The sequence below is a fragment of the Desmodus rotundus genome, chromosome 4 (assembly GCF_022682495.2).
Source record: "Desmodus rotundus isolate HL8 chromosome 4, HLdesRot8A.1, whole genome shotgun sequence".
Classification (NCBI taxonomy): domain Eukaryota; kingdom Metazoa; phylum Chordata; class Mammalia; order Chiroptera; family Phyllostomidae; genus Desmodus; species Desmodus rotundus.
Window position 1 is genome coordinate 5832365 of NC_071390.1, and position 25483 is coordinate 5857847.

At 44.3% G+C, this 25483-nt stretch overlaps 1 protein-coding gene across 2 annotated transcripts; it reads right to left on the reverse strand.

The window, feature by feature from the left end:
• Positions 1-13510: 13510 nt before the first annotated feature.
• BUB3 (BUB3 mitotic checkpoint protein) lies at positions 13511-24828 on the reverse strand. Of its 2 annotated transcripts, none has more exons than XM_024555498.3 (8): positions 24727-24828; positions 24103-24297; positions 23559-23628; positions 21783-21934; positions 19162-19320; positions 17662-17839; positions 17194-17410; positions 13511-14994 (listed from the first exon to the last, which is right to left on the reverse strand). In XM_024555498.3, exons 2-8 carry the CDS (start codon positions 24295-24297, stop codon positions 14985-14987), a joined length of 981 nt encoding a protein of 326 aa, XP_024411266.1. In that variant the 5' UTR covers positions 24727-24828; the 3' UTR covers positions 13511-14984. The 2 variants fall into 2 exon arrangements, with proteins under 2 accessions (XP_024411266.1, XP_024411265.1); XM_024555497.3 differs by having other exon boundaries at positions 13511-16218.
• Positions 24829-25483: the final 655 nt, after the last annotated feature.

The window sequence follows — 25483 nt, forward strand, 5'->3', positions numbered from 1 at the left end:
ATGGAATAGGTTTGTCACATATGCAGGTCAAAATTACCGAAAGACATAGAAAGCCTGAGTAAATCAAACTGAATTGCTAAACAAGTCCGCGCACCACCCCTAACACTCAAAGCCCACGAGGTCCAGATGATTTCTAGGCAGCTTTTGCTAACCCTTCATGGAACACCATCCTTGTTTGAAATTGTTTCAGGGACTAGGAAAAGGAAACTGCCCAATTGGTTTTGCAAGGTGAACATGAACTTGATACCACGGCACTGGGCACACAGAACACGACAGAGGCCGCAGCTCCTGGCCTGAGGCGGGGCGTGTCAGCACGCACCGGGAAAGTGAGCCCACTCCTCTCCCAGGCCAGAGAGGCTACACTGCTACCCACTCCGTGTAACATTCAAGTGGAAACCCAGCAAAAATTACAAAGAATGAGCTTATTTTTCCTCCAATGTCTTCTAGAAGCCATATTTCACTTGCTCTTGGGTACAACTGGGTGAATTCAGGAGGATGTGAAGTTGGTCGAACCCGTCATAGACCTGTCCCCAGACTAACGCACAACCACAGGGACTTTTTTAAACAGCCGACATTTTTTCTGACCATAGATGTGTGTGTTAAAATAGACATAAAATTCACTATATTAACCATTTTTGAAGGTACAGCTCAGTGGCATCACGCATTTGCATGGTTGTGCCGCCATCGCCGCCATCCCTTCCCAGAACTTTTTCACCACCCCAGACTGGAACTCTGTGCCCACTGGACAGCATCTCCCAAATTCCCCTCCCCCTGGCCCTGGCAATGACCAGGCTACCTTCTGTTCCTACAGATGTGACTACTCTAGGTAACTCACATAGGTAGAATCATACAATCTCTGTCTTTCTGTGACTGGCTTATTTCGCCGAGCCATACACCTTCAAGTTGCATCCATGTCATCGCAGGCATCAATCTCCTTCCTTTTCAGGGCTGAGTAATAGTCCATCGAATGCACAGACCTCACTGTGCTTACCCATTCGTCTGCTGATGGACAGGGCGGCTGCCACCTTTGGGCTATTGTGAATGATGCTGGCGTTATGAACAGGGGTGGACCAGTATCTGCTCAGGTTCCCGTGCTCAGTTATTCTGGGTACACACCCAGCAGTGGGATTGCTGGTTCGCATGGTGATTCTATGTTGAATTTTGTATAGAACCGCCATACTGGTTTCCACAGAAGCTGCACCGCTTTACATTCTCTCTGGCACTGCACAAGGGTTCGAATTTCTCCCCTTCCTCACCAGACTTACCATTTTCTATTTTGGTTTTTTTGTTTGCTTTTTATAACACTCACCCCAATGGGTGTGCCGTGGCAGCTCACAGTGGTCAGAGAGACTTTCCCGACACTAAGCAGCACCGCAGCGTCTTCGGAGGAGGGCCTCCGTCCCCATGCTAGCAGTTCAGAGTTTAGCCTGGGGAGTAGGGTGGGAATCAGGGAGATGTAGTTATAAAATGTACTGCCTGAAATAAAAGTTCCTATAGACCAGGAAGAGAACAATGGATTTAATGAGTCCCCTGAGAGTCCAGCACTACAGAATAACACTCCTAGAGACTAAAAGAAAAACATGAAAGAAAAACTAAATAGGAATTTGTGTTTATTTTTGACTTTCTTGGTCAAAGACCACCTTCAAAAAGAATATATATATAAAATATATAATCAGTATTATATAACCACTGTATAATGACAAATTAGCATGCACTGCGTTCTCACTATGTGTCAGGGACTGAGCTAGCTATTTTACATGCATTTTTACTTACCCCTCCTAACACCTATCTTTGCAGATGGGGCAAGTGAAGCCCGGGACCTAGGAAACTTGCCTGGGATCACCCAGCTAGTCACTTGCAAAGCCAGAATTTGAGTCAGTCTCTCTGGTTTGGAATTTTCCAGTCCCTTAGTCATAAGACTTCAAGATTTTTTTTTGACTGTTTCAGCTTTCTCTCCCGTAACACTTGAATTCAGGCCCTGATTTACTCACCAAACTAGCTCCCGTGCACTTCGGAAAAATGGGAGCTCCCTGAAGAGGAAGAATCTCTACCAGCCACACTGCTCTCATTAGAACTTGCTGCTTCCCAGTTGTTGACAAACTCCTGCCCCACTGGAGAACATGACGGCTCATGCTCGGCTGGTCCCCTTTGGACTGTGGCACACTTTAAATGCTAAAGGTGCAGGGCTGGACCACCTTAGAGACTCACAGAGCAGCCGAATTGAGTTCGTACGTCCAAAAATGAAGGTCCCGACTTTTAAATGCAATAGCGTACATCTGACGATCAACAGTCAAATGATTTGTAACTACACTGCGGAACAGAAAAACCCCACAAGTGAGACTGTGGAACTGCCCCCCAGAGACCTCAGTGAAGTTAAGGAAGGCAACAGAAGACACCGCCTAGATGCAACCGCAGTGACATCCCTAGTCTCAGTGGAGGGAGAGCCACGCACCTCGGGGCCCCGTCTCTGCTCCTCAGTGCACACCTCTCTCTGCTCCTCGTCAACTTGCCTGCTCACACACAAATCAAAAATGGCTTCCCCTGCCCAGGCCTGTGCGGCTCAGTGGGTTGGGCCTCATCCTGAAAAGCGAACGGTCCCAGGTTCGATTCCCAGTCAGGGCACATACCTAGGTTCGGGCCCCACTTTGGGTGCCACACCAAGGAAGGGACTTGTCCAGAACTGAAACAGCAAGTGTGCAGAATGTATGTTGGGGAAGGGATAATTTTGGAGGTGTTTTGCTTTTTAACAGAAATTAGGATGATGATTATGTGAAATATTTAAATTTTATATGTATCCACATAATGTTCCTCTGCTACACCTCTGATATCTCTAGGCTTAAGAGAAAAATACCTAATTCTTGCCTCGTAACTTTCAGCCTCAGGCAACTCCCCTGGCTTATGTGCCTGTCCCACCCCAATAAACTATAAGCTTCTGAACGACAAAGATTTACATGTCTGTCATCTGTGATTAATAACAAGTTATATGTCAGTTATATCTCAATGGTTGGGGAAAAAATAGAAAAAACAGTAGCAGCAATTAACACTGTGTCCATACCACATATTGGCGCTAACCACTTTACACCTGTCCTCTCACCTCCCCCTTCACAACCACCCTATGAAACAGGCGCTGTTGTTGCCACCACAGGGACACAGGGGCACAAGCCTCAAAAGTTACATAGCCCCCCCAAGTCCCACAGCCGGTGAGTTATGGCACCTGCATTCCAGTCTGACAGGTCTGCTACAGAGCCCACCCTCCTGGGCCCAATGCCACATCCACAGCAGGTCATTCGGAGTGCTGGGATCAGGTGGGGGGGGGAGGTAAAGGGGTAGATGGGTGAGTGGTGGAATGGAGGGAGAAAAGGAGGGAGGGAGGGAGGAAGGGACGGAGGGAGGGGTGAATAGATGGATGGGTAAATGCGCAAAGGGAGGAAGGAAGGGGAGGCCGCGTGAAAATGTTGGGGAAACAAAACCCACTAGGGACCACTTCATAGCCAGTGAGCTTAGCAGCATCAAGGCATGTTTCTGAGTAGAGTTAAAGACATGGGTTTGCTGTATTCCTGATCTAGCTAAAACTTGGGCCCCTAATAAAACCCCCACCACTCCTCCTAAAAACATAAGGGTCACAGGAGAGGGAGCAAGGGAGGGAGGAAGGGAGGACAAAAGTAAACACGCTGTGAGTTCAGCTCTTTCAGGAGCTTTGGCAAATTGCAACGTGTCTGCATAAGCACAAACCTACCTCCACAAATGGTAGTGGAACTAAGGGTCATCTTCATATGAAAAAGATATCTCATTATATCCTAGATACCATAGAAGCAAGTCAAAAAGGTTTTAGCACCTCATCCACCTCTAAAGACTTCCCCTTCACAGGGACCTTTAAAAGAATGAAAGCCCTTTGAAAAGAAACTTCACTCTTCCTTCTAATTCTCTGACCTCTTGTGTCAGGCAGGGTTCACTGAGGGCAGCAGAGACCCCACAGGTCACGGAATAGGGCTCTTTCATAGGAATCCAACCATATAGAGCTGTGTGAGGAGCTGGGGGCGGGGACGGGCGCGAAGGTCCAGAAGGGGTGCCAGAGGATCAGCGGTCACCAAGCACTAAGTCGGAGAGGGCAGGAGCTGGGGACAGGCCCCTGTGCACCTGCTGTCCTGTAGGTCTGCAGCCACACATCTGCTGATGGACCTTATGCTCCAGCTGGACATCAGGACCCACGGTCAGGAAGAAACGCTGGATGCAAATGAGAAGAAAGCAGGGACAGGCGGGAACCCATTCAGCACCTCTTCTGCTGTCCGTCACCTCACCTGACAGCCAACAGAACTCACAGAGCAACGGTCGTCCCAGTCTGCATATGTTCCCCTTTGGGCCACCCTGACCTGGAACCATACGGGCAAGGGGGTACTGGGAAATGCAGTTCTCCGCTTAACCAAGGCAACCCAGCACTGTCCACCAGGCTCCTTTAATTAAATATAGAATACTTAACGCTATTATTCACGTCTTTGGGGAGACTGTACATTTTAACCATAATTACATGATAAATATTTCATGGTATATATCTTTGTCATATAATTAGGAATAAAAAATGTAATCTCAAAAAGATGCTAAATAATTCAAATGGCTGAGGATGTGATTAAAGCCATGACTGAGATACGGTCAGAAGGTAACTCAAGGTCTTCAGAAATGATCTCCCAGGCAAAGTGTCACAACCAGGTGTTTTTAAAAAGTGCGTTGAAATGAAAATGGCCCCAAAGAAAAAACTCAGATGGCTGTAAGTGTGGAGTGAAAGCCCAAAGAATATACCCAGCTCATGTTATAATCTAGCAAGAAATATTTGAGTCACTTTATCAAAACAATATCCATTCTTCTCCAGCCATCACCAAGGCAATGACATTCATTTCACTCACTCATTTTGAAAATATCTTCTTCCTTTTTGGAAACCCCTTCCTTGAGGTTAAGGGATGTGCTATGTTACTTCTAAGGGCCACCAAGCCACCTACTCAAGGATGATGGATACCAGGAAAATGTCTCTTGACAAATTTTAACCTAATTCCATCTTTACTGCATCCTCCTTCACACAAAACGCTGTTGGGTGCTGGGGAGCTGGGAACCACAGCTCCTGACCTCCAGTGGCCCATAAACCAGCACAAGTGACTACTGGGGCACAAAATTTATTCTGAAATAGAAATAAATTGGAATTTGATAAGTGCTGCAAGTGAAATATTAGCAAATACGCGTAGGGGTATGGGAAAGGTGAGATTAACATGGTGTGAGGAGCCTGGGAAGGCTTCTTACAGGAGGTGGGGGCAGGCCCTGAAGACTGACTTCACAAGAAGGGGGTGGGGGGCAGGGGGCAGAGATAGACACACACAGGAACAGGGAGCGGGGGAAAGATAATAAGCAGGGAGGAGGAGAGAGTATAGTTGACGACAAATTGAGAAAGCTGTTAGGGGATAAATTGGAGAATGACTTACCAATTGATCAACTTAAATATTTTCCATGCTTCTCCTTCAATCTACAGCAGAGTGAGTACCCACGCCTTCTATCCTGGGTTTCCAAGGCCCATGCGCAGTGGAGGAAAATGTAAACTCTTAGATGGGCCAGGCGAACTCTTGTGCATGAACTACATCCACCCTTCCAGGCAGTCATTCATAGAGCATGCGTATATTTATTGAGCATGTACTCCGGTCCAATAAATGAGACTGGAGAATCATTTATAGCAGAAAAAATGAGAATCGAGACACAGAGCCTGCCCTGAATGAAGCTCGCCCAGAGCCTGGAACTTAGTATGGGTCAATAGATATTTATATAAAATAAGGATAAATGGATGGATGAATTAATGGCAGGAAAATAATACAAGCTGGCATTATCTACACAGATTTTTTAAAGATGGTGTAGTGGGTTAAGTGCTGACACTCTGGAGTTGGGTGGGGGTCGAATCCTGGTCCTCCGAGGCGGCCTACCTCAAGAGACAGTGCAGGTTTGGTCCCAGACCAAAGCAGTAAAACGAGTAGCACAATAAAGTGAGCTACAGATTTTTTGCTGGTAGAGGGTCTCGCCTTCAGTGTGTAAGAAACACAACATCCGTGAAGCACAATAAAACATGGTATGTCTGTATTAGCTATGTGACCTGGAGGGTGTTACTTAGCCTCTGTGGCTTTGGTTTCCTCATCTGCTCAATGGGCTAATAGCATCACCTTGATTGATTTGTTGTGGGAGGGAGAGCTATGCAAGGAAAAACAGTCCAGTGTCCTTTGGTGGGGGGTGATAATGTCAGTTAAGGACTCTGAGCAGGATGAGGGAAAACACTTGTTTTTCTTACTCTAAACGTTCATCTACTCAAATACTTAAGAAACTTAAGTCCATGCTTGTAGAAGCAGAGGGCCTTTGCCTTTCAAAGGCAAAGGACCAGTGGCTCAGGCTGCACCAGCACAGGCAGGGGTCACAGAGAGCTTTTCAGGAGAAGCGGGAAGCTCAGGTCCCTCAGGCACCCAGGGCACCCCATGAAGGGGGCCAAACCTTGGTCTCCTGACAACTAGCCGAAAGCTGCTATCACTCCTCCACATTTTCCCCAGAAGTGTTATTTCAAACTAAAATTTTGTTTCAAAAACAAGCCCACAATATCTTCTCCAACATCTCTCTTCAACATTACTAGATTTGGAAAATCTAGGTATCACCCAAATAACTGCCTAATATGCATTTTAAAAAATCTCATGGTGGCCCAAACACTTCCTGTCTTCTGAAACAGCAGGAACCTGAGCTGGTGCAGGAGTGGGAATGAGAGCGTCTCCTAAGCTCCTGCCCAGCCAACTCCCTCTGCAACGCCTGGGTTTTGTTTTAATGTGCCGGAAGCAAAGCATGCTATTTCACTGTGCCCTCAAAAGGCCCCATTATTTCATGGCATAACACCTACCAGATCAGATCCAGTGCTAGGTCTCGTGGGCCTGCAAAGGGCTGATTTATCCACGGCCAACTGCCACTGCTGGGACCAAATGGCACAACGCTGTCTCAAGCCTCCTTTTCAAAAATCCACCCATGGCCCTATTTTCCTAAGTCAACTTCTGCACAAATGCCTTTTATCTGCCTATTGACTGAAAGAAAGGGAGGGAGGAAGAAGGACGTGAGAGGGACCGGAGGAAAAATAAGAAGAATGAAGGACGGCCTGAATTACAAATCTGCATGATCACCTATGAGCAGCGGCCAAGAGAAGACGGTGAACCACCGTAACCGTCAGCCTGGCACGGGCTTCTGGTCCGAGGGTTATGAGGCTGTCATGAGAGACCCCCGGTATTTTTTCCAGTAGGCAGTTGGCAGTGATGGATGACTCCATTACAAGACCGGCCACAACTCCATGTTTTCTGGGAAGCCCTCGCACCTAGTACGAGGCCAGACTTTGAGAAGCCTTTCGGGTGTCAGATCTCTGGGTGTCCAGGGAGTTCAGATAACCCTCATTCAGCAAGTTTTCTCATTAAGTCCAAGGAGGCTTGTTTCAAACTGACTCCTTCAGTTTCCAATTCCTGACCTTTATCTATATATCTGGAAGGCTAATAAAAACAAAAATGACTCCCTTTCTCCCAAAAGCAATGGGAGGCACACCCACAAATACCTCAGGTTTAGACTTTGGTACAGCTGTCGCCCCTCCGTGTCCACGTCCCTCTCTTGCCACGTTCTTCTCCTGAGTTGCCAAAAAGTCAGAACCTTTTACAGGCATTTATTTTTGCCCCTTTAATTCCCAATCTACAATTAGATGCTCAAGGCAACAAGTACTGACTTTTTTCTTCTCATACACTCCACTAAGAAGCTTAATGAGGAAGAAAGCAGTTTAGATTAGTAAAATGAAAACCACCCAGGAATGTTGGCAAAAGAGGTCTAAACACTGGCCAAAAACAAACAAACAAAAAGAACCAGGCATAATTCTCTCTTCTGGATTCTATTCATTTTGGATCAATAATAAAAACTGGATGAAAGTTTTACTGGTGGCCAAATTAAAAATTTGCCTTGATAACCCAGTTTAATTTTCAAATTTAAATTTCAGGTTAATCCTACTGTTTCCCAATTAAGGCCAAGAAGCTAGTTCCTCTACATGTTGTCCCAGGTTTATCCCCAATCACCGGCTTCAAGGTCATGGATGAACCCAACTCTTTCGCTGTTTTCAGCCAAAAAGTTATCTTTAGGAATATTAAATGTGCCCCACCTCAATAATGCAGATGGCTATTCAAGCAGTTCCAGGAAGAAGCCCTGTTCAATGTACAGATCAAATATTGCTATTATTAACAATGTTAATATCCATAAAGAATTCACCCTTCAAGCATTAACTATATGCCCTCTGATCTAATCTGCTCTTTCTCCTAAGTCAATTTATCACAAATTTTGTTAGTGGAGTCCACATAAATGAGATTTCTCTTACTCCTCAATCACTTTAGATCCAAGTCAAAAACAAAACTATGGGTAATGACTGGCAGCATAAGCATAGGATGTTTGGAAATGATTCATCTTATTGCAAAGCAAAGGTAAAGCCCACACTTCCCAGGACACATTCCATGAACTTAAGTGAACAGAAAGCCAAGCCACCAAGCCCTCAATGAACAGTGCCCATTCTAGACCTGTGGTAACTAATGTCGGCGTGCAGCTGGGGAACGACAGTAACGGAGGGCGCTGTGTTCGGAGCCTGACTCGCATACTTGTCGTCCATTTCCATGGCCACCTTCACATTAGTCACACATGGAAAGCTGGGCTTCTCCATAACATCAGCAGCAGCTTGATGAACTAATGGTGAACCCAGCAAGAGCCACTTCTACACCAAGCTTGATGAAGGCATAATGGCCGTTGTTCCAAGCGAGGGGATTTCTTTAAATGGAGAATGCTAACAACTGACTGCCATCTTAAGCTGTGAAATAATGAAAGAATTGGAGGACTTCGGTTGGGCAATTCCACAGGAATGTTAGGGCTTACTGGCTGAGGAGATATGGGTAATACAGCACCGAGGACAAATCATCTGGACTCTTTAAGAATAAATGGCTGGTGCTACGAAAATCTTCAAGAGCCAAGTATTTTGAGAATTATAAAGTGATGTTATAACAAGGTCAGGAGTCCGGGTACATAGGTTTTAAATTACTGCAATAGCCTATAACAGAGTCCTATAAAGGGGATGAAAGGTACTTCGTTACAACATTGGAAAAGCAAACTTGGGTGCTTCTGAGCCCAGCAGGTGTAATCTGTAGGGCTTCTTCAGGTCTGTGTTAACTGTACTGAATCAGCTAGGGTGGTCAGAGGTGAGATATCTCTGGGGAAATTAATGAAATAAACCACTGGAAATGAGCCCTCAAATTATGTCAGTCTGACACCTTGCTATATCAAAGCTCAATGCAGTAAAGCATTTCTTTTTCCACTTCTCTATTCAAGACAGGTAATTTGGAAAGTCACACCACCAGTGGTGTCCTGTATTCAAGGGAAGCAAAACAACAAAATTAAACCAACTGGTTTTCATTTAAAATTGAGAGCTGGTTGCCAAATTGAGCTACATTACACGGGAGGTTAAGTCATGCCATGGTCCTCCAATCACAGCTCTCTAGAAATCAAGTCTACTCCCGGTTTTTAACCTTCAGACACAAACTACAGGGAGGTTGCAAAAGGAGGTTTACAGTTGTGCGTACACAAAACAGTTTACTCTTCTTGTATTATGTATGAATCACTGTATTCCCTTCCATACGAACTGTAAACCTACTTTTGTATGGAAGGGAATACAGTGGTTCACCCACATACTCCCCGACCAAGAAGCCAATGAATGCCCCGTGGCAATCCTAGAACAAGTTTTGGGGGTATCCTTCAAAGATGAAAGCATTGTTGCAACACACCACTGATCAAGGGCAAAGTGCCTTTGTATCAATGGTCCAACTGGTATTCGTGGCCACCAGCACGGCCACTTTCATTTCTCATGTTAGTTCCAAAGCAACATAGCCAGGTGCCATCGTTAAAGGAAAGTGCTGTAACTAGTCCTGATAGCTTAAATCAGTACTTTCCCAAGTGCAAGATGACCTAGAGACATTTCAAAGACTGAGTCAGGGAATCAAAGGAGAGGACTGTGAAACTAGTTATGGTTTGCGTCCTGGGTGCAACTGTGATGTTTTATTTTTAATACACCTAATCTACTGGGCACTATTCACACACACCTGTTCTCCCAGGGGAAAGAACAACTCCGGTTTGGGCATGCAGTTTCCATTCTTGAGGACAACACGGCAGAGAACGACTGCCATTACTTCTGTAACGATGGCTGATGTCATAGTTGGGGGGGAGGGGGGACTCAGCTCAGTCTCTCCAGTACAACCTTGGGTGCTGCTTGGCTGTTTCCCTGCAAACGATCCTGTTTGTCTTCTCCTTTCCTCCTACACCTTATTAACCACACCTGATGCTGAAGAGTGGGGACCATCCCAGGAGAGCAGCAGGGCACCACTGACGCATATTCCCTAAACATACACGGACACCACGTGAACAGACATAAATGGGTGCAATCCTTAAGAATGGGAAATGGGCATGGGGTGACAGAAGGGTACAAATGAGGCTTAAATTATGTCAAAGTTTTATTTGAAAACAGATGAAGGAAATACAGCAAAATATTAACATTTTAAAATCTGGACAGTGGGTTTATGGGTGTGATTCTAAGTTTTCCTAAAATAAAGTGTCACATTTAAGAACTAGGAATCTCACAGATATCTGAGAACCCCAAACCTGAAGTCAGCTAATAACCGAAAAGTTTACTTTTTTCATCCAAAGAAAACAAAGATTTGCTGTACTCATGTATAATTCCATGAGTTAGGTAGTATCTTCATTTCACAAACGAGGAAACTGAGGCTCAGAAAGTAACCTGTCAGTGATGCAATGGGTTAAGCAGTCAAGTCGGGATTCAAAGCCAGGTTCAAAGGCTGCACTCACCATGCTGCCCGGCCTGATAGACCAGCACATGCGGGTCCAGTCGGTGACAGACCCACAGGTGAGGGGACACTCGACAGTCTTGCTAGACCTATTCCTCTTCGAGGTTTGACCAGAAGGTTCTCCAACAGGGGCCTCCCATGCACACTGCCTCCCCTGGGGCCTAGTATGTCACAGCGAACCAGTTACGTGAGCTGAGATTTAAGAGCAGTCACCAACTTAACTGCCCTCCCCACTAACAGACTTACGGAGTTGAGAACCACAGGCCAGCCAAGAGCCTGAAAACCAAATCTGGTCACACTACTGTGTCACAGCATTTGTCCCACTATTCTAATTGTCGGTTTGCTCATCACTACCAGCCATACTCCCTGACCCAGACTGGAAACCCAGAGGAACCCAGAGGAAGGACTTTGTCCTACTTAGCTCTGGAGCCCCAGCACCCAGCAGTGCCTAGCATTCAGCAGCCACTAAATATTTGTTCAAATAGTGAAAGACTAGGTGGTTTTTAAAAATAAGGCAAAAAGTAAATTATGGCGAATTTTCCTATTCTCGTATATAGTCCATATTTTATAAAATTATCAGTGTGGCCCAGCTGACTGGGCGTCATCCCGCAAAACAAGAGATCACTGGTTTGATTCCAGTCAGGGCACATGCCTGGGTTGGCAGGTTCATTCCTGGGTCGGGTGGTGTGTGAGAGGCAACCAAACCAATCAGTGTTTCCCACATCGATGTTTCCCTCCCTCTCCCCCTCCCCTTCCCTTTACATATACAGTCTTCTAAAAATAAGTTAATAAAATCATATATACTAACTAGCCCACAGCGCTGCTCAGGAGCGTACCGACCACAGGGAAGCGGGTACCCGCTGCCTCTCTCTGAACAGCCAGAGCGCCAGCCTCCGCAGCAGCAGCTCACAAACTGTCATCAGCCATCTGAATACCTGCCCATGTGATGATACTGGGGGTGCACATGTGAAGCCCACGCTGCTGAATCCCCCAGGGCCGGACTCTTCTTAGCCACCATCACAGGATCTGCTGCATCCAGGCTTCAGATGCTCTAGTGGGTGACCAGTCACCCACTATTGCAAAGTAAACCCCCCCCCCCCAAATAAATGCCCTGAAGCCACAAGACCTGTACCGTACCATCACACCATCTCAAATAAAAATCTTCAAATTTTCACCCAGGCCTTTCCACGTGAGGTGGTTAACAAACCTATTCATGGAGACATGCACAGGGAATTCTGAAGGATGGATATACACCAAAATGCTATCTTCTCGTGTAGAACTATGTGACTAATTCACTTTTTGCATGCTGTTATCTCAATTTTTCTACAACGAGCATACTAAATGCATATTGAGTGCTTGCTAAATGAATTAACAAAGGTCCTATGTCCAGTGCACTGGATGCTGACTCCATTCAAAATTACAATGAAAGTTATTTTTACATAGGGACTGTCTCTATCACTCAGTAACATCAAAGTGGCCCGACATTAGGCATCGGAGTACACAAAAACATGTGGTTCCTGCTCTTGAAAGAACACAGCAGGGGAACAAAATGTACATATATGAAAATGTTAAAATTCTAAGTAGTAGGAGTAACTGCCAAAGGCAGATAAGCAGGACGTGCTTCACCTGAGTTTGGAGGAAGAACACTCGCCTTTGTGAACTGCAGCCACAAAGGTGGGCTTCACAAAGAAGGGGACCTTGACCAGTACCTGGCAGAACTCATATGAAAACTGAAAGCAATTCAGAAAAAGAAACCCCCTCAGCAGACTGTGAATTTGGGACTCAACATGTGTGTCTGAGTAACAGCGAAGCAGACAGCCTGGCACTCAGAGTAAGACAATTCTTGTGTTTCAGGGGAAGTGGTAAAAAGTAAAACACAGCAAGGTTAGGGGACATTATAGGACAGAGTAGAGGCTCAGAGTCAAAGAAATTTGGGGAAAAATGGTTAAACAAAGTTACAGGCATTTCTTTACTTCTGAGTTCTCCAAGCTCTTAGTAGGCGAAAGTGCCCTGAGCCTCCTCCCACTAAGGGAAGAGATCCAGTCGTCTCTAACCAGAAGAACCCTTTTTCACTGAAGGTGGAAGTGCAGAGCAAAACACTTAGGAAATAGGAAGTTGAATGACAAAGGCAAAACAATGCAGGGTTTGGAGAGGAAGGCAAACCAGGTCATCCGGCCTTTGTCCTTCCAACAGGGCCTGGATTTCCCCCAGAATAGAGGAGACCCTGCAAACGCACCCTAAGTTCCTACACGGTGGGACTCAGCAGCAGACACTGCCACCATCAGGACATCCCCATCCGCTCGTCAGGAGCCCAGAGGAGGTCAGCCCCACGTCCACTCCTCTGAGAGCACCTCGACACGGCAGTCCCTTCCAGGTGGCCTGCAGGCCTTGGAAGCAGCTTACCTTCTTAGGAAGTGACAGAAGGGCTACTATGAGCAATGGGGAACATGGGAGGACCCCAAGCACAGCATGATAAAAAGACCAAGAGTTTTTAAAGTCCTGTGTGCGATAGAGCAGTTTGTTCACATTAGAGGTGGCGAGGCATCTGTTTAAAATCAGGTCAGGGGACCATAACCAACATTTCTTTAAAAAAAAAAAAAAGAAAGAAAGAAAAGAAAGAAAGAAAGAAAAAGCAAACATGTAGGTACATCACACGTACAAAAGGCAAGTAATGTTTTATAAATGTTTTCTCTATTATACATACTGTATTGACTTCTGTGGGTTCTGGACCAGAGTTCAAATGTATTTCATACCTGGGTCGCAGCTTAAAGGTTTGAAAGTCACTATTCCAGAAGAGGGAGGATTTAGGGCACAGACTGGAGGCTATTACACTCCCCCAGATGGGCAGCAGGGACCCTTTAAGGTAATAGGATAGTAGTAAGGGAAAAAAGAAAGAGAGAAACATGCAAGACACTTAAAAATAGAGAAGACAAACTGGGTACAGGAAACCAGTGAAAACGCTGAGATAGGGTATCTGGGTCGTTCGGGACAAACTGTAAAGGAGAGCTGGTTACGAGGTCCACAGGGGAGGTAAGGAGACACATTTAGGGGGAGACACATTTGGTTTCAAGAGATAGATAGGAGGACATTCAGCTCTCCCACACGTCAATAACATTGCTTTAATTTAGTCACCTTTTACAATACTGTATTAATTCTCTTTCAACTAAACATTTTAAATTTATGCTCTGTCCTCAACCAAGTGGTTACGACTTTAAGCAGAACGTAATCACACTGAAGAACCAATACCATCAGTTAGTCTCTGGCTATTACATTATCTACCTCCCAAGGGCTTCAGTTATGATTTAACATCTGATGGATAAGTACAGCCGGGTCTGTCATTTGGTTCTGTTGTGTGCGCACGATGGCTGCATCCGCACAAGGGCGTGCGAGCTGCGTGAGCTGTAGTGCACTAGCACTTCTAGGAGAGTCGCGCCAAAGGTCGCCCGTCAGCTGCCCAGCAGTCTGTGCCCATCCTATGAAGCTGCTAAGTCGGCTCAAGAGCCCTGCTGATCCAGCAAGAGGGCACGAGGGAAATGGCAGAACTCCAACAGATCACTTTATCCAGGACTGAATCCCAACGTACATCAGAATAGACATAATTAAATGAGGCAGCGTGGACCTAAAGGTAAAATGTCAGCCCCACCAGGCCCTTGATGAAGGGAGCTCTGCTCTACAGAAGCCTTTTTACAAAGTAAATTACATTAATTATCAACATTTGAAAACATCCAACATGTAAGGGTTCTGAATCTCTGATTTATTAGACAGAATGGACATAACAGGTTCAGACTATTTTACAAAAAAAAGAGCTCAAGCTGCTCAGAAAAAGCAACGGGGCTTGCTGGGAGGGAAACAATCTTTGACTGCTGCACAAGGACACCAAGCCTCCTCATCCTACACAAAGTCAGCACGAAAGGGCGCGGACAGGTTTTGTCAGACAGAAAACAGAGAAATCCACACACTAAGTAACGTGTCCACAGTGACTACAATGCATCCCTTAGGGGATAAGAATGTATTTGTAGGAAGGAAAACAAATCTTTCCATAGAGAAACCACTTTCACGAGATGATTAGGTGGACCTGCAATGAAGAAAATATATTTCAAAAGATGGATTCAGATTGATACTGTTTATACTGAAATACTTAAAAAATAAGACCTTTCTCTGTATCAAAAGAATTTAAAAAATGCATCATGGATAAAATAGATTTCTGTAAAGGCCCAAGTCCCATTCAGAAACATACATTTGCACAGAAGTAGAGCAAAAAGTTTGAGAACAGAAACACTATTTGGAATCACTTAGACAGGCCCAGCTAAGTTCGTGTTCTGCTCCAGGGCATTACATTGAAACGAATCTCATTCTCACTGTAATTTTTTTTTTTTTTTTAACCTTAATCACCAGCGGCTGGGCAACTGAAATGGACATGAGAACTATATAAATGTCAGAAAAATATGTAAACCTCATTAATGTTTCCAAAAATTCATTTAGAGATAGAAACAGGTCCAAATAGATGCCTGTCTAAATGTACTGCAATTACGTTACAATTATTTTTCCAAATACACAGATATGCTCTGTCTTTTCTCAGCTCATTACTGACTCAAACAATTTGCCCTTCTGGGATCAATTGTTTGCTAATAAATAATTGTTTACAGGCACAAAATGATGTTAGGAGGTTTTCTTATTAGTTTTCCTTCTGCACCCTAATAAGATTGAAAACTAGCTGATTCCCAAGAGTCTAACCTTAACCTCGCTTTGTTTAACAGCCCAGGAAATGATGAACCATCTGCTTCAGAAAATAATGGACGGCCGAGAGGAAATATTGTTTAATTGTAGATTAACCTCCTCATGAGGCAGTCTGAAGCAGCTTTAGAATGAGCAACTATAACCAGTAAAAGAAACAAGCCATTCAAGAGCCTTTTATTCTACCATTAAAGGTCCAGAAAAAATGCAAAGGGATTTTTATTACCTATATTTATTTACAAACATTTATTTCCACAGTGGAAACAAAATCATCAGGGTCAAAACTGATTCTCAAAAGCGTAGTCACTGCCCTCCAATTTTGTTTGCCCGAATACCTTTAATGCTGCAAACCATCAAACCAGCTCATGCACTTAAGTGTTCATTTAAAAAAAAAATCAATAAAAACCTCTTATCCATTATTTTCACGTTCTTATAATATTAAAATTAACATTTTCCCCTGGTTTCTTTGTTAATAGTAATAAATCCACCATTAAGGAGTACGAATTGTTTTATTATCATCAACATGGCACTTAAGTAAATGAAATCTTGTCAAGTACATGGTGACCTACAAGTTCAAAAGAAAAAAGAACAGCATAAGATCAAAATGGCCGGCCAGGACAAGACACACAAAAGTGAGAGAGCAAATGTAAACAAAGCCCGTTACCCAACAGGCTTCATATGCTACATCTTTTCTAAAGTCAAACCTGTAGAAGTACACATGATATTCAGTATTCAAAACTCTGCCCCTCTCAGGGGCTCAACCAATTTAGCAAGGGTGCTACACCATTTTAAAAATAAAGGAATCCTGAAAACATTCAGTTATCTCATAAATACTGACATTAAGGGCTTCCTACAAGGGCCTGGGTACAGAGGGACAAGGAACAGGACAAGACACCTGGGGTAGATATCTTTGTGGTTTAACAAGTGCCTAAGGAGCACTTTTCCCTTAAGCCTAGTGTAGGTAATTAAGTAAAGAGCTTTGCCCTGTTGGTACCAAACACTGTAAATGGTTCCTCTGTCAACCAAGAGCCATGGACAGCTATGAAAATCTCAAAGCTAAGGAAATTCACTATTCCAGGCAAGGCCATATTACTCTGGGTTTCCAGTAAGACCTGAAGGTCATTCACTTTGTGTAAATATTAAAGAAACAAACTCAGTGGAGAGGAAAGATTTTTGGCACTTCAAATTCTTAAAGATCTTAAATAGAATTTGCTTAAATAAATTATTCTTGAATTCCTCAACTTAATTTTCAAGCAATGAGCTAGTAATAACTCCAGAGATTCAAATAATAGTGCCCATTCAAGAAGAATGAGAGTTTGACATTCTTCTCTACTAAACAACTAGGCACAATTTTATCCATCAGACGTCTATCAACCTACGGATATTGAAAGCTTGGGCGAACAAGATAAAATCAACTCCAACCCTACAGTCAGCTGTAATATCGGGCAGGCATCAACAATGCTATTCATGAATTTAGAAAAATTAATAAATCCTGGGTTGAATGCAAGAAAAGGCTCAAATACAGGTGAAGCATACTCACTTGGGTTTTGTTTCTGCATCTGTCACTTGGCGAATGAAGATACCATCTTCAGGATGTTCTGTGTCATCCATCTCATACATATACGATGATGCTATTGCAAGAGTGGTCCCATCGTTACTGAAGGCAAGCGACGCGATGCTGGTGGGGTACCGATGGAACTGGCACAGCCGCTTTTTGTTAAATGGATCCCAGATATTTACAAATCCATCAGAACCACCTGCAAGTAAGTTTGAAAAAGTTAAATGATCCTTAAAAGCAGATAAGAGAAAAAACCATTATCTTTACAAATGGTTAATTTTTAAGATCAAAGAAGTCACATTTTCCCCCCAAGAAGTACTGTACCAGATTTCCCTGAATTTCACAAAAAAGCACAATTTTTTTAAGCTCCTCCTAAGTATAAATTTCTCATGTTTAATAACAAAACTATGCTATCGTAATGACTGGACATGTTAACATGCCATACTTTACCTGTGGCGAACGTATTGTGGATGTTGTGAAAGGAAATGGCATTGACGGGGTAAATCTGCTCAATGTTATTTTCTTTCAGTCTGTGACACTTGAAGGCGTACTTCTTCTTCTGCACCTCAGGGCTCGGGTCCAAGTACTCAACTGCCACTCGGCCTTCAATAGAGCTCAATACATAACCCTGCCGAGAGGGAACCGGGGAAAGCCAAAAATGGTGAATTCAGCTTCCAGAAACAAGGCACTAATACCCAAATCCAACCCACGCTACAGGAAGATTGTATCAGAAAGGAAAACAAAGTATGGCCAGGTTTTAACAAAGTGCTTAAGCTGTACTGGGATAGTTATAACTATTCCAAAATTTTAAGGACACTAACACTTGTTTTATTAAGAAAAATAAGGCTATCATCACTTGTTTATGTCAAAGTAAAAAGATAAATATAAAATCTGTATTTCATTTTTGTTTAATTTTTCAAGGTATGAAAAAGATTTACTCCTGAAAGACTGCTATGGAAACAAACAAACAAAACCTGCAAAATCTTACTGTTAGTGAAACTTCCATTATAAACTGGAGATATACTCTAACAGAAAATTTTAGATATAAGACATAAAAATACTTATAAATACAAGCATATTTTAATCATGAATTTAAATCTTTAAAGTTCCAAGTAACTGCAATTTCTTATCTTCGATGAAAATTCACAATATTGTGGGGGAAAATGTGATCAACATTTGAGGTACTAGCCTTTTAAGATAAAGGACCCAGAGAGTAACTGGCATAATTGCTTCAAGCTCCACAACCACTAAAGGACACCCATAAACTGCCAAGATATCTGCTGTTGTTATGACTTTTCTGCCTGCAAAGTTCCTATAGCAGCTGACCACGCCACCAACTCCCCTTAGAACTTCAGGATTTGCAGGGAGAAGGGGCTAATAAACACAGCAAGCTCGTTTAGCAATGATGATGGCAGGGTGACCCACCCTGTACACCAAGGGTTGGTCACTCACTATATGAGGGGCACAGCCTCTCAACCTCAGGGGTATTCCTATGAAAAAATTCAAGTTCTGGGCTAGACTCACTATAGAACTCTATTTGTACTGAGGTTACCAAGAGGCAAAAAGAAAGAAGAGACAGAAGAACAAATCCCATAATCCTTAATTTCCAGAATCAAATTTGAACTCACTAGTTGGTCAACTGAAATATCCGCAAAACTCTCCTTGATTACTGTACACCGTGAAGCACCCCGACCCAGGACTGACAAGGAATCAGAGGGCCTCTACCAAACCAATGGCAAATCACTTAGCCTCTCTGGACATCAAGGGCGTCTCTGAAATTGGTTTAACACACTACCATTTGACACAAGGACATCAAAAACAGACCTACCAAATTCTAAATCACTACCTGAAAGAAAAGGCAAAGTTTTTAAAAGGCAGCGACCAACTCATTACCATGTAAAATCATATTATTTTGAAATTCAAAAAAGCGGAGAGGGCGCGGGTCAGTACCTGCTTGTTCGGAAAGGCGCGGATGCAGCGCGTCTGGTACTTCAGGCTGGACTCGCGGCGCTGCTGCACGTAGCCCATGTTCCGCAGGTCCCACACCAGCACTCTGCGGCCCGCCGTGCCCACGATCAGCCTGTCTCCAGACACCGAAAGGGTGTACACCTTTCAAGAAAGACCAAAACCTGAAATCATCTACTCGCCTGACAATGGCATTATGGCCCAAAATAAAGTCCACTAATCATAAAACCATAAAAAAGTTAGCTGATTAGGTTCCCAAACACAGGTACCAAATTTTAAATACTGTAGTTACACAAACCAACTAATTCACACAGAATAATAGACCCGATATACTTAATACTGAACCAAGTACCATATAATATACATTCTAATTAACTACCAAAAATGCTGTTGAGGGCTTGTCTTCATTATTGAAACAAATTAAATTTTTAAACAACTTTCCCAATTCCCAACCTTGTTTCATTTAGTGACAATATAAATGTATTGTCACAAAAATACTCAAAAAGGAGACAATAAAACCATAAAACAATTCAAGATGCCTTTCAAGGGGCTTCTGGTTTTTCATAAAACAATCATTTTCAAAGTTACTTTGCTCGGACCACTTTTGGGGCCGCTCTGAAATCCGACTTCCCCAGCCGCCACACTAAATAACAAACAGGCCTTTCCAAGAAGGGGGACGGAGCCGTATTAATTAGCTGCTTAGTTGCTTTTGGTGCATATGAACTCAAAATTAAAAGAAAAATATAGTGTCTGGCATATGACAAAGCAAATTCTTGTGCCCTGACATCATACTACACACTTAAAATAAGTTCATCTTTAAGGAAAAATTTTAAAAGCATATATTGTCCCATAAACAGTATTTTCCCCCTTGTAATGCCATTTTCAATGTTAAAACTTCCACAAAAATTCCTTTATAATAAATCATAAAATGTCCTATACACAAGGTTCAAAGTGGTTAATTTCAAAAATGTTATTCGGAGACCAAACAGAGATAGCAAATTTATGAAAATGGTGGCAAAATGTATCTTCCTGATCATGTTAAATCTTTTTAAAATGTAGACTTCATGTACAAAATTACTGCTCTAATTATTACTCTCTGTAAATAAGCAACTGTGATTTAATCTGATTTATTAAAACCTGAAGAATCATTATAAAACATGAAAAGGCCCCAAAACGTGGTAAGACATCTCTTAAACATATTAAACCATACAGTCAATAATCACTAATATGTTAGCTACATACCACCAGTCAAAAAAACAAGTTAGGTTTAACCATGTAACAACCCAATAGTTCCCACAATCTGGCCTTAAAATTCAACAACTATTTTGACCAAAGGAAAGATAAGGAATTAAAGACTCAAAACAGTAGATTTAATATGGGCATATTTAAATAAGAGAAATACAAGATTTACCATAGTTTATTCAGAAAACAAAATGTAGAAAAATAGAAATCAACCTAAGTTACGTGAAACCCCAAACTTAAAAAACACAGAATCTAGAAAGAAATCCACTTGTGACAGTACAATCAGACTGGAAATTTTATCTTCCATCTTCATACAGGTGACACAAGACTCTAACAGCGCCCCTCCCCCCGGAGATCATAAATCAAGCGAAACCGCTGTCTCGCTACTGACTGGGTGTACGCATCTATCAGAGGAAGTATTAAAAGCAGTGACATAATGAACCTTGCTGAACCAATGAGCAGCTTGATTCGGTGTGGCCGTCCATTATATGATACTCTGTCAGCAATTTATCACAGCTCTTAACGTGTTACATACAACCATAAATCAAAACTAGAAACAATGCAATTATTTTACTCTGAACAAAGGTCCTGCCAGGAGCGGATTCGACTGTGGAGTGACAAAAACAGCGGCTGCTGGGACGCACTCCAGTCTGTGATGACGGTCACAGGAGCTGAGCGGTGTATTCACGCTAAGGAAACAGACTCAAGTGGAGGCACCTTTAAACGGCTAAAACGTCCGTCTTTAAAACTCACTGCCACTTGGTAAAGTCTGATGAGGATACAAGAATGCTCAACGACACTCTCACGGCACAGATCAAGAGGTCAGAATATGTACAAAGATTCAGTTTTAAGAAGCTTGGTTCACTAGAGCCTTCACACATCTGTCAGCACCACTATACGGTGGAAGCAAGGGCCTACGGGCCTCCTTTCGCACCACCCTTGAAATGATAACCCATTTCTCCCTCCTAACTCAAATGACTCAGGAGACTCAAATGAAACCTCGGGTCACATGTTGAGTGGGCGATGCTCCACCCCATTTTTGGGTTGGACACGTCAAACCCATTTCAAAGCAACCCAACAGTCTTTGCTAGATGACCTCTGAAAATCTCAGTCCTGGGACAGAAAGCATTAGCAACACATGGAAATTTATTATTTAAGCTAGTGCTCTGCAGTACAAACAAACGTGACAACTGACGGAAAACCCGAACAAAATAAATTTTCCTTTGCGTCAAAATATTTCTATGTATGTGGGTTTGTAAAATAGACTCATCAAGCCTTAAGTCAATATTCAATACCATATTCATCAATCATGCATCAAATCACCCCAAGGCCCGTAACTCCTATTACAAATATAAAGAGCCTACCTTTTCAGGCTGAGAGAAGGTCCCAGCATTACAAGGAGTTCTGGGGTCCCACAATTTAACTGTCTGATCCCAGCTCCCAGTAACCATCACATTTACTTCTGGACAGTATTCAACACATCGGATAGGGGCATCGTGGGTTCCAACAAGATTTTCTATTGAAAAAAAAAATTAGTTTTACTACACCTGCAAAACAAAAATTCAAGTAAACAGAAGGTGACGTTCGCTCCACTGTAATGAATCCACTTCCACCAACTCTAAGGAAAACCCACACCCAGAAAACTCTCTCCACGACTCCAGAAGTCACCCAACCCTCTCTGTTCACCTCACGCCGCACACCAAAGGCTCTCCCCCCTCGACTCTAGATGCCCTCGGATGCGCCCTGGTTAACTCTGTGGGTCTGACTGTGTGTAGTGTAGGTTCTGACGTATGGCAGGTGCTCAGGAAATACTCGCTGAATGAACAAATGAACAGATAACTTGTCTTCTGGACCTGAATAAAACTCATCCCATTAAGCCAATGCTTGTAAGAAACTCATTACAGTGGCAACAGATTCAGATCTGGGGATGAAGGAGGTACAGACTCTTATGATTAATCCACTTGGTTTTCATGATGGGTCATATTTCCAACACATAATTTTTTCCTTTCCATTTCAGCTCTTCACTATCTCATTCACTGATTCAACTATCATCTACTGAATGTCTACTATGTACCAGAATCTATGCCAAATGCTAAGGATGCAGCAAAGAACAATATGTGGTCTTGATCCTCAAACAGGAAAACTACCTGTTTAAAATATCATTTAAACAAGGAAAAAAAAAATCTCTTAAGTTTGGCAATGACCTTCAGAAAATAAACAGCTAATTCCCTTAATTATGGTCTCCAGCATCAAAAATGCTTTTAAGTTTGCTTTTCAGTTTTTCACTCCTAAGTTTTTAAGCAAATAGGGCCCAAACCTGCAAACTAATTTACTGTGTAGAAACAGCTGCTAGCAAACACCACCAAACACCTGCGGTTGTGAGAATGCAGAGTGATTTCCCTGCACAAGCCTCTTCTGACTGGGTTATCTTCTGACAAATACTGTGCCCGTCCTCTACGCAGCCTCCCACTGTCCACCCCACACTCCTCTGGTCACCATCTCCGTGACCTGCCGTCTCCTCCAAGTACATCCATGTCCAATACACGCACATTACCCCCCAAAAAAGGAAATTTTAAAAAAGCTCTGCTAGAGAGCGCTGTGCTTTTGGGCTCCATCACAACATCTGCTCTGCACCAAAGTCACCATAAAAACCCGGGCAAGTCATGTCCTATCTGCCCCCTAAGACGTGATTATCTAGGAGAAAATGTTCTTATTCATCCAATAAATGTAAGAATTAAAGCATATTCTAGGCTAATACAGTACCTGGACAGGATGGCTATTTTGTAACACTGTTTTTTCAAATCTATATCCCTTCAGTCCAAACTAAACTGCCGTCCGAAGAGAGAAGTGACGCACCAGCCCTGGAGGCCTGGCCCACGTGGGGGGATGAGGTAAGTGCCTCTTCCCGGACACGGCGGCTGGGAGATCAGAATGGGCTTTACTGAAAAGATATGTGCACACCACTTTGTGATCAGTACCCAAACGGTTTACTCGTTAACACAGGAAGTCCTAGATACAAACCATTTTTGCTTCTATGTAACCAACTCAGGAACCAAGCAATTCAAGAACGACTCTCCCTAAATAAATACACTCTAGTGCACTAGCTGAGAAAAGAGCCAACAGGTAAAAAGCCGGGTTACCTTGGTCAGTGTTCAAATCATGCATTTTCAATTGATGATCTAATCCCCCACTCCAGGCATGTGTCGGATCCTACAAAACAAAGCTTCAAGTCGTTTAAGAGTTACAGAGCTTCAGACAGTGTTTCAAAACTCCAGCCAACCGATCGCGTTGCGCTCAAGAGGTTGCAACTCTTCGCTCTCAACAAAAAGAAACAGCTCCACCATAAAGCACACCACCGGCGGGAAGTTCAGCAAGAACGGCCGAGCAGACAGACAGGCATGCCCACTCACTAGCAACCAGGCCTGCCTTTAAAGGAGGCGGCCCAGTGCTACCGTTCGGTTGCGAATTTCCAACACAACTGTCCTATGTCGGGACAGCTGGCAGGGCTCTTCACCCCCCTCTGAAGGGTAGACCGAGTTCCCACGTTTGCGCGCCCCCGAAGCCAAACCCCAGTACCCGGCGCAACGCAAGGGTCGGGGATCGCAAGGACCTGTCCGCACAAGGTCCCCGCCCAGAACGGGGAGCGGGGTCCCGCACACAAAGACGGCAGCAGCGGGCACCTACGTAGAAGGCGCAGTCCAGCACGGCGCCGGTGTGCTGATACTTGAGCCGCATGGAGTTGGCCGGCACATCGTAGAGGCGCACCGACGTGTCCCAGGAGGACACCAGCAGGAACTGGGAGGTGTTGGGGCTGAACTTCACCGAGGAGATGCCGTCCTCGGGTGGCTGGTTCAGCTTGAACTCGTTCGAACCGGTCATCTAGGGAACAGCGGCCCGTCAGAGACACCCCGCGCCCCGCGCCCACCGCCCGCGAGGGTACGAGGTCTGGGGCTCGGGCTATTGCGGGCCTCACGAGGACCAAGAAAACGACGGTGACGGGGCTTCTGCGCCTGCGCAAAGCCTGCGCGCCCACCACGGTCGGGACTCTCCCGTCCATCCCCCACCGCCCCAGAAGCGCCCCAAACCGCCTAACCCGCGCCTCCGCACCCCTAACTCCAGCCCCCAGCCCGGCCTGCCGCAGCCCTCCCCCGCCGCGGGCTCCGGCGCGTCGGCCCCTCGCGTCTGGGGCCTGCCGCCCCGGACGCAACTACAATAAAAGCGGTGGAAGCGAATCGTGTTCCCTGTGGACTGCTCCACCAGCTCCGGGCCCGGGGAGTCCCCAAGAGTCCCGTCGTCCCTTCCCGCTACCTTGAGTTCCCTTCAGTATCAACTTGGCCACCGCTAGCCGCCGCCTCGCTTCGCTCACAGCACTCGCGGGCTGAGCAAAGTAGGCGGAGAGGAAGCTCCAGCGTATGCCTGCCATTGGCTGAATTCAAATGCCAACGTCTCATTCTAGGCAGCGGATTGGTCGCTCGGAGGCTGGGCGTCGGTCAACCCTGTTATCCTCTTCCGGCTCAAAGGCAAACCTTGGCTTTTCCGATCACGTGGTCTTATTTTACTACAAGGCTGAGGCACCCCTCCGCGTTAGTGCTAAACGAGTAGAAACTACAACTCCCAAGAAGCTTCGCGCCAAGACTGCGTTCACGCCCTCTCAGACGCGTGTGGGGCACGCTGGGAGATGTAGTCTCCCTGAAACCGACGCCCTGCCAGTCCTCTTGACTACTGAGAGGTCAAGAAAGATGATTCTCTTTGGGGCTCGACCTGTTGAGCTCACCCCGTGTGAGTTAATCTCGCAGACACAAGAACCCCATTTTGAGCAATACTTCTAAAGACCTAAATTATTCTCCCTTTCACTGGACGCCCGTGAAGTTAACCAAAAATTGAAGTGGAGAGGAAAACATTTACTCTTATGAATTGCATTGTTGTGCCCTGATGTTTTCTCATTTTCCTGGGTTTCCGCCTGTGAACCTGGGTCTCACATTTCCTATTGTCTTAAGACCTATTGATCGAATAGAAACTCATTTTTATTTATACTATGCTTTATCACTCCGTTGCATCTTTTCAC

Bases quoted from the DNA above. Each gene is read 5' to 3' on its own strand.
- BUB3 (XM_024555497.3), bottom strand. From the start codon at position 24,297: ATGACCGGTTCGAACGAGTTCAAGCTGAACCAGCCACCCGAGGACGGC. The intron at 23,629-24,102 runs GTAGGTGCCCGC...TTTGTTTTGTAG, and splicing joins TGCTGGACTGCGCCTTCTAC to GATCCGACACATGCCTGGAG. The intron at 17,411-17,661 runs GTAAAGTATGGC...ACTTACTTGCAG, and splicing joins CCACAATACGTTCGCCACAG to GTGGTTCTGATGGATTTGTA.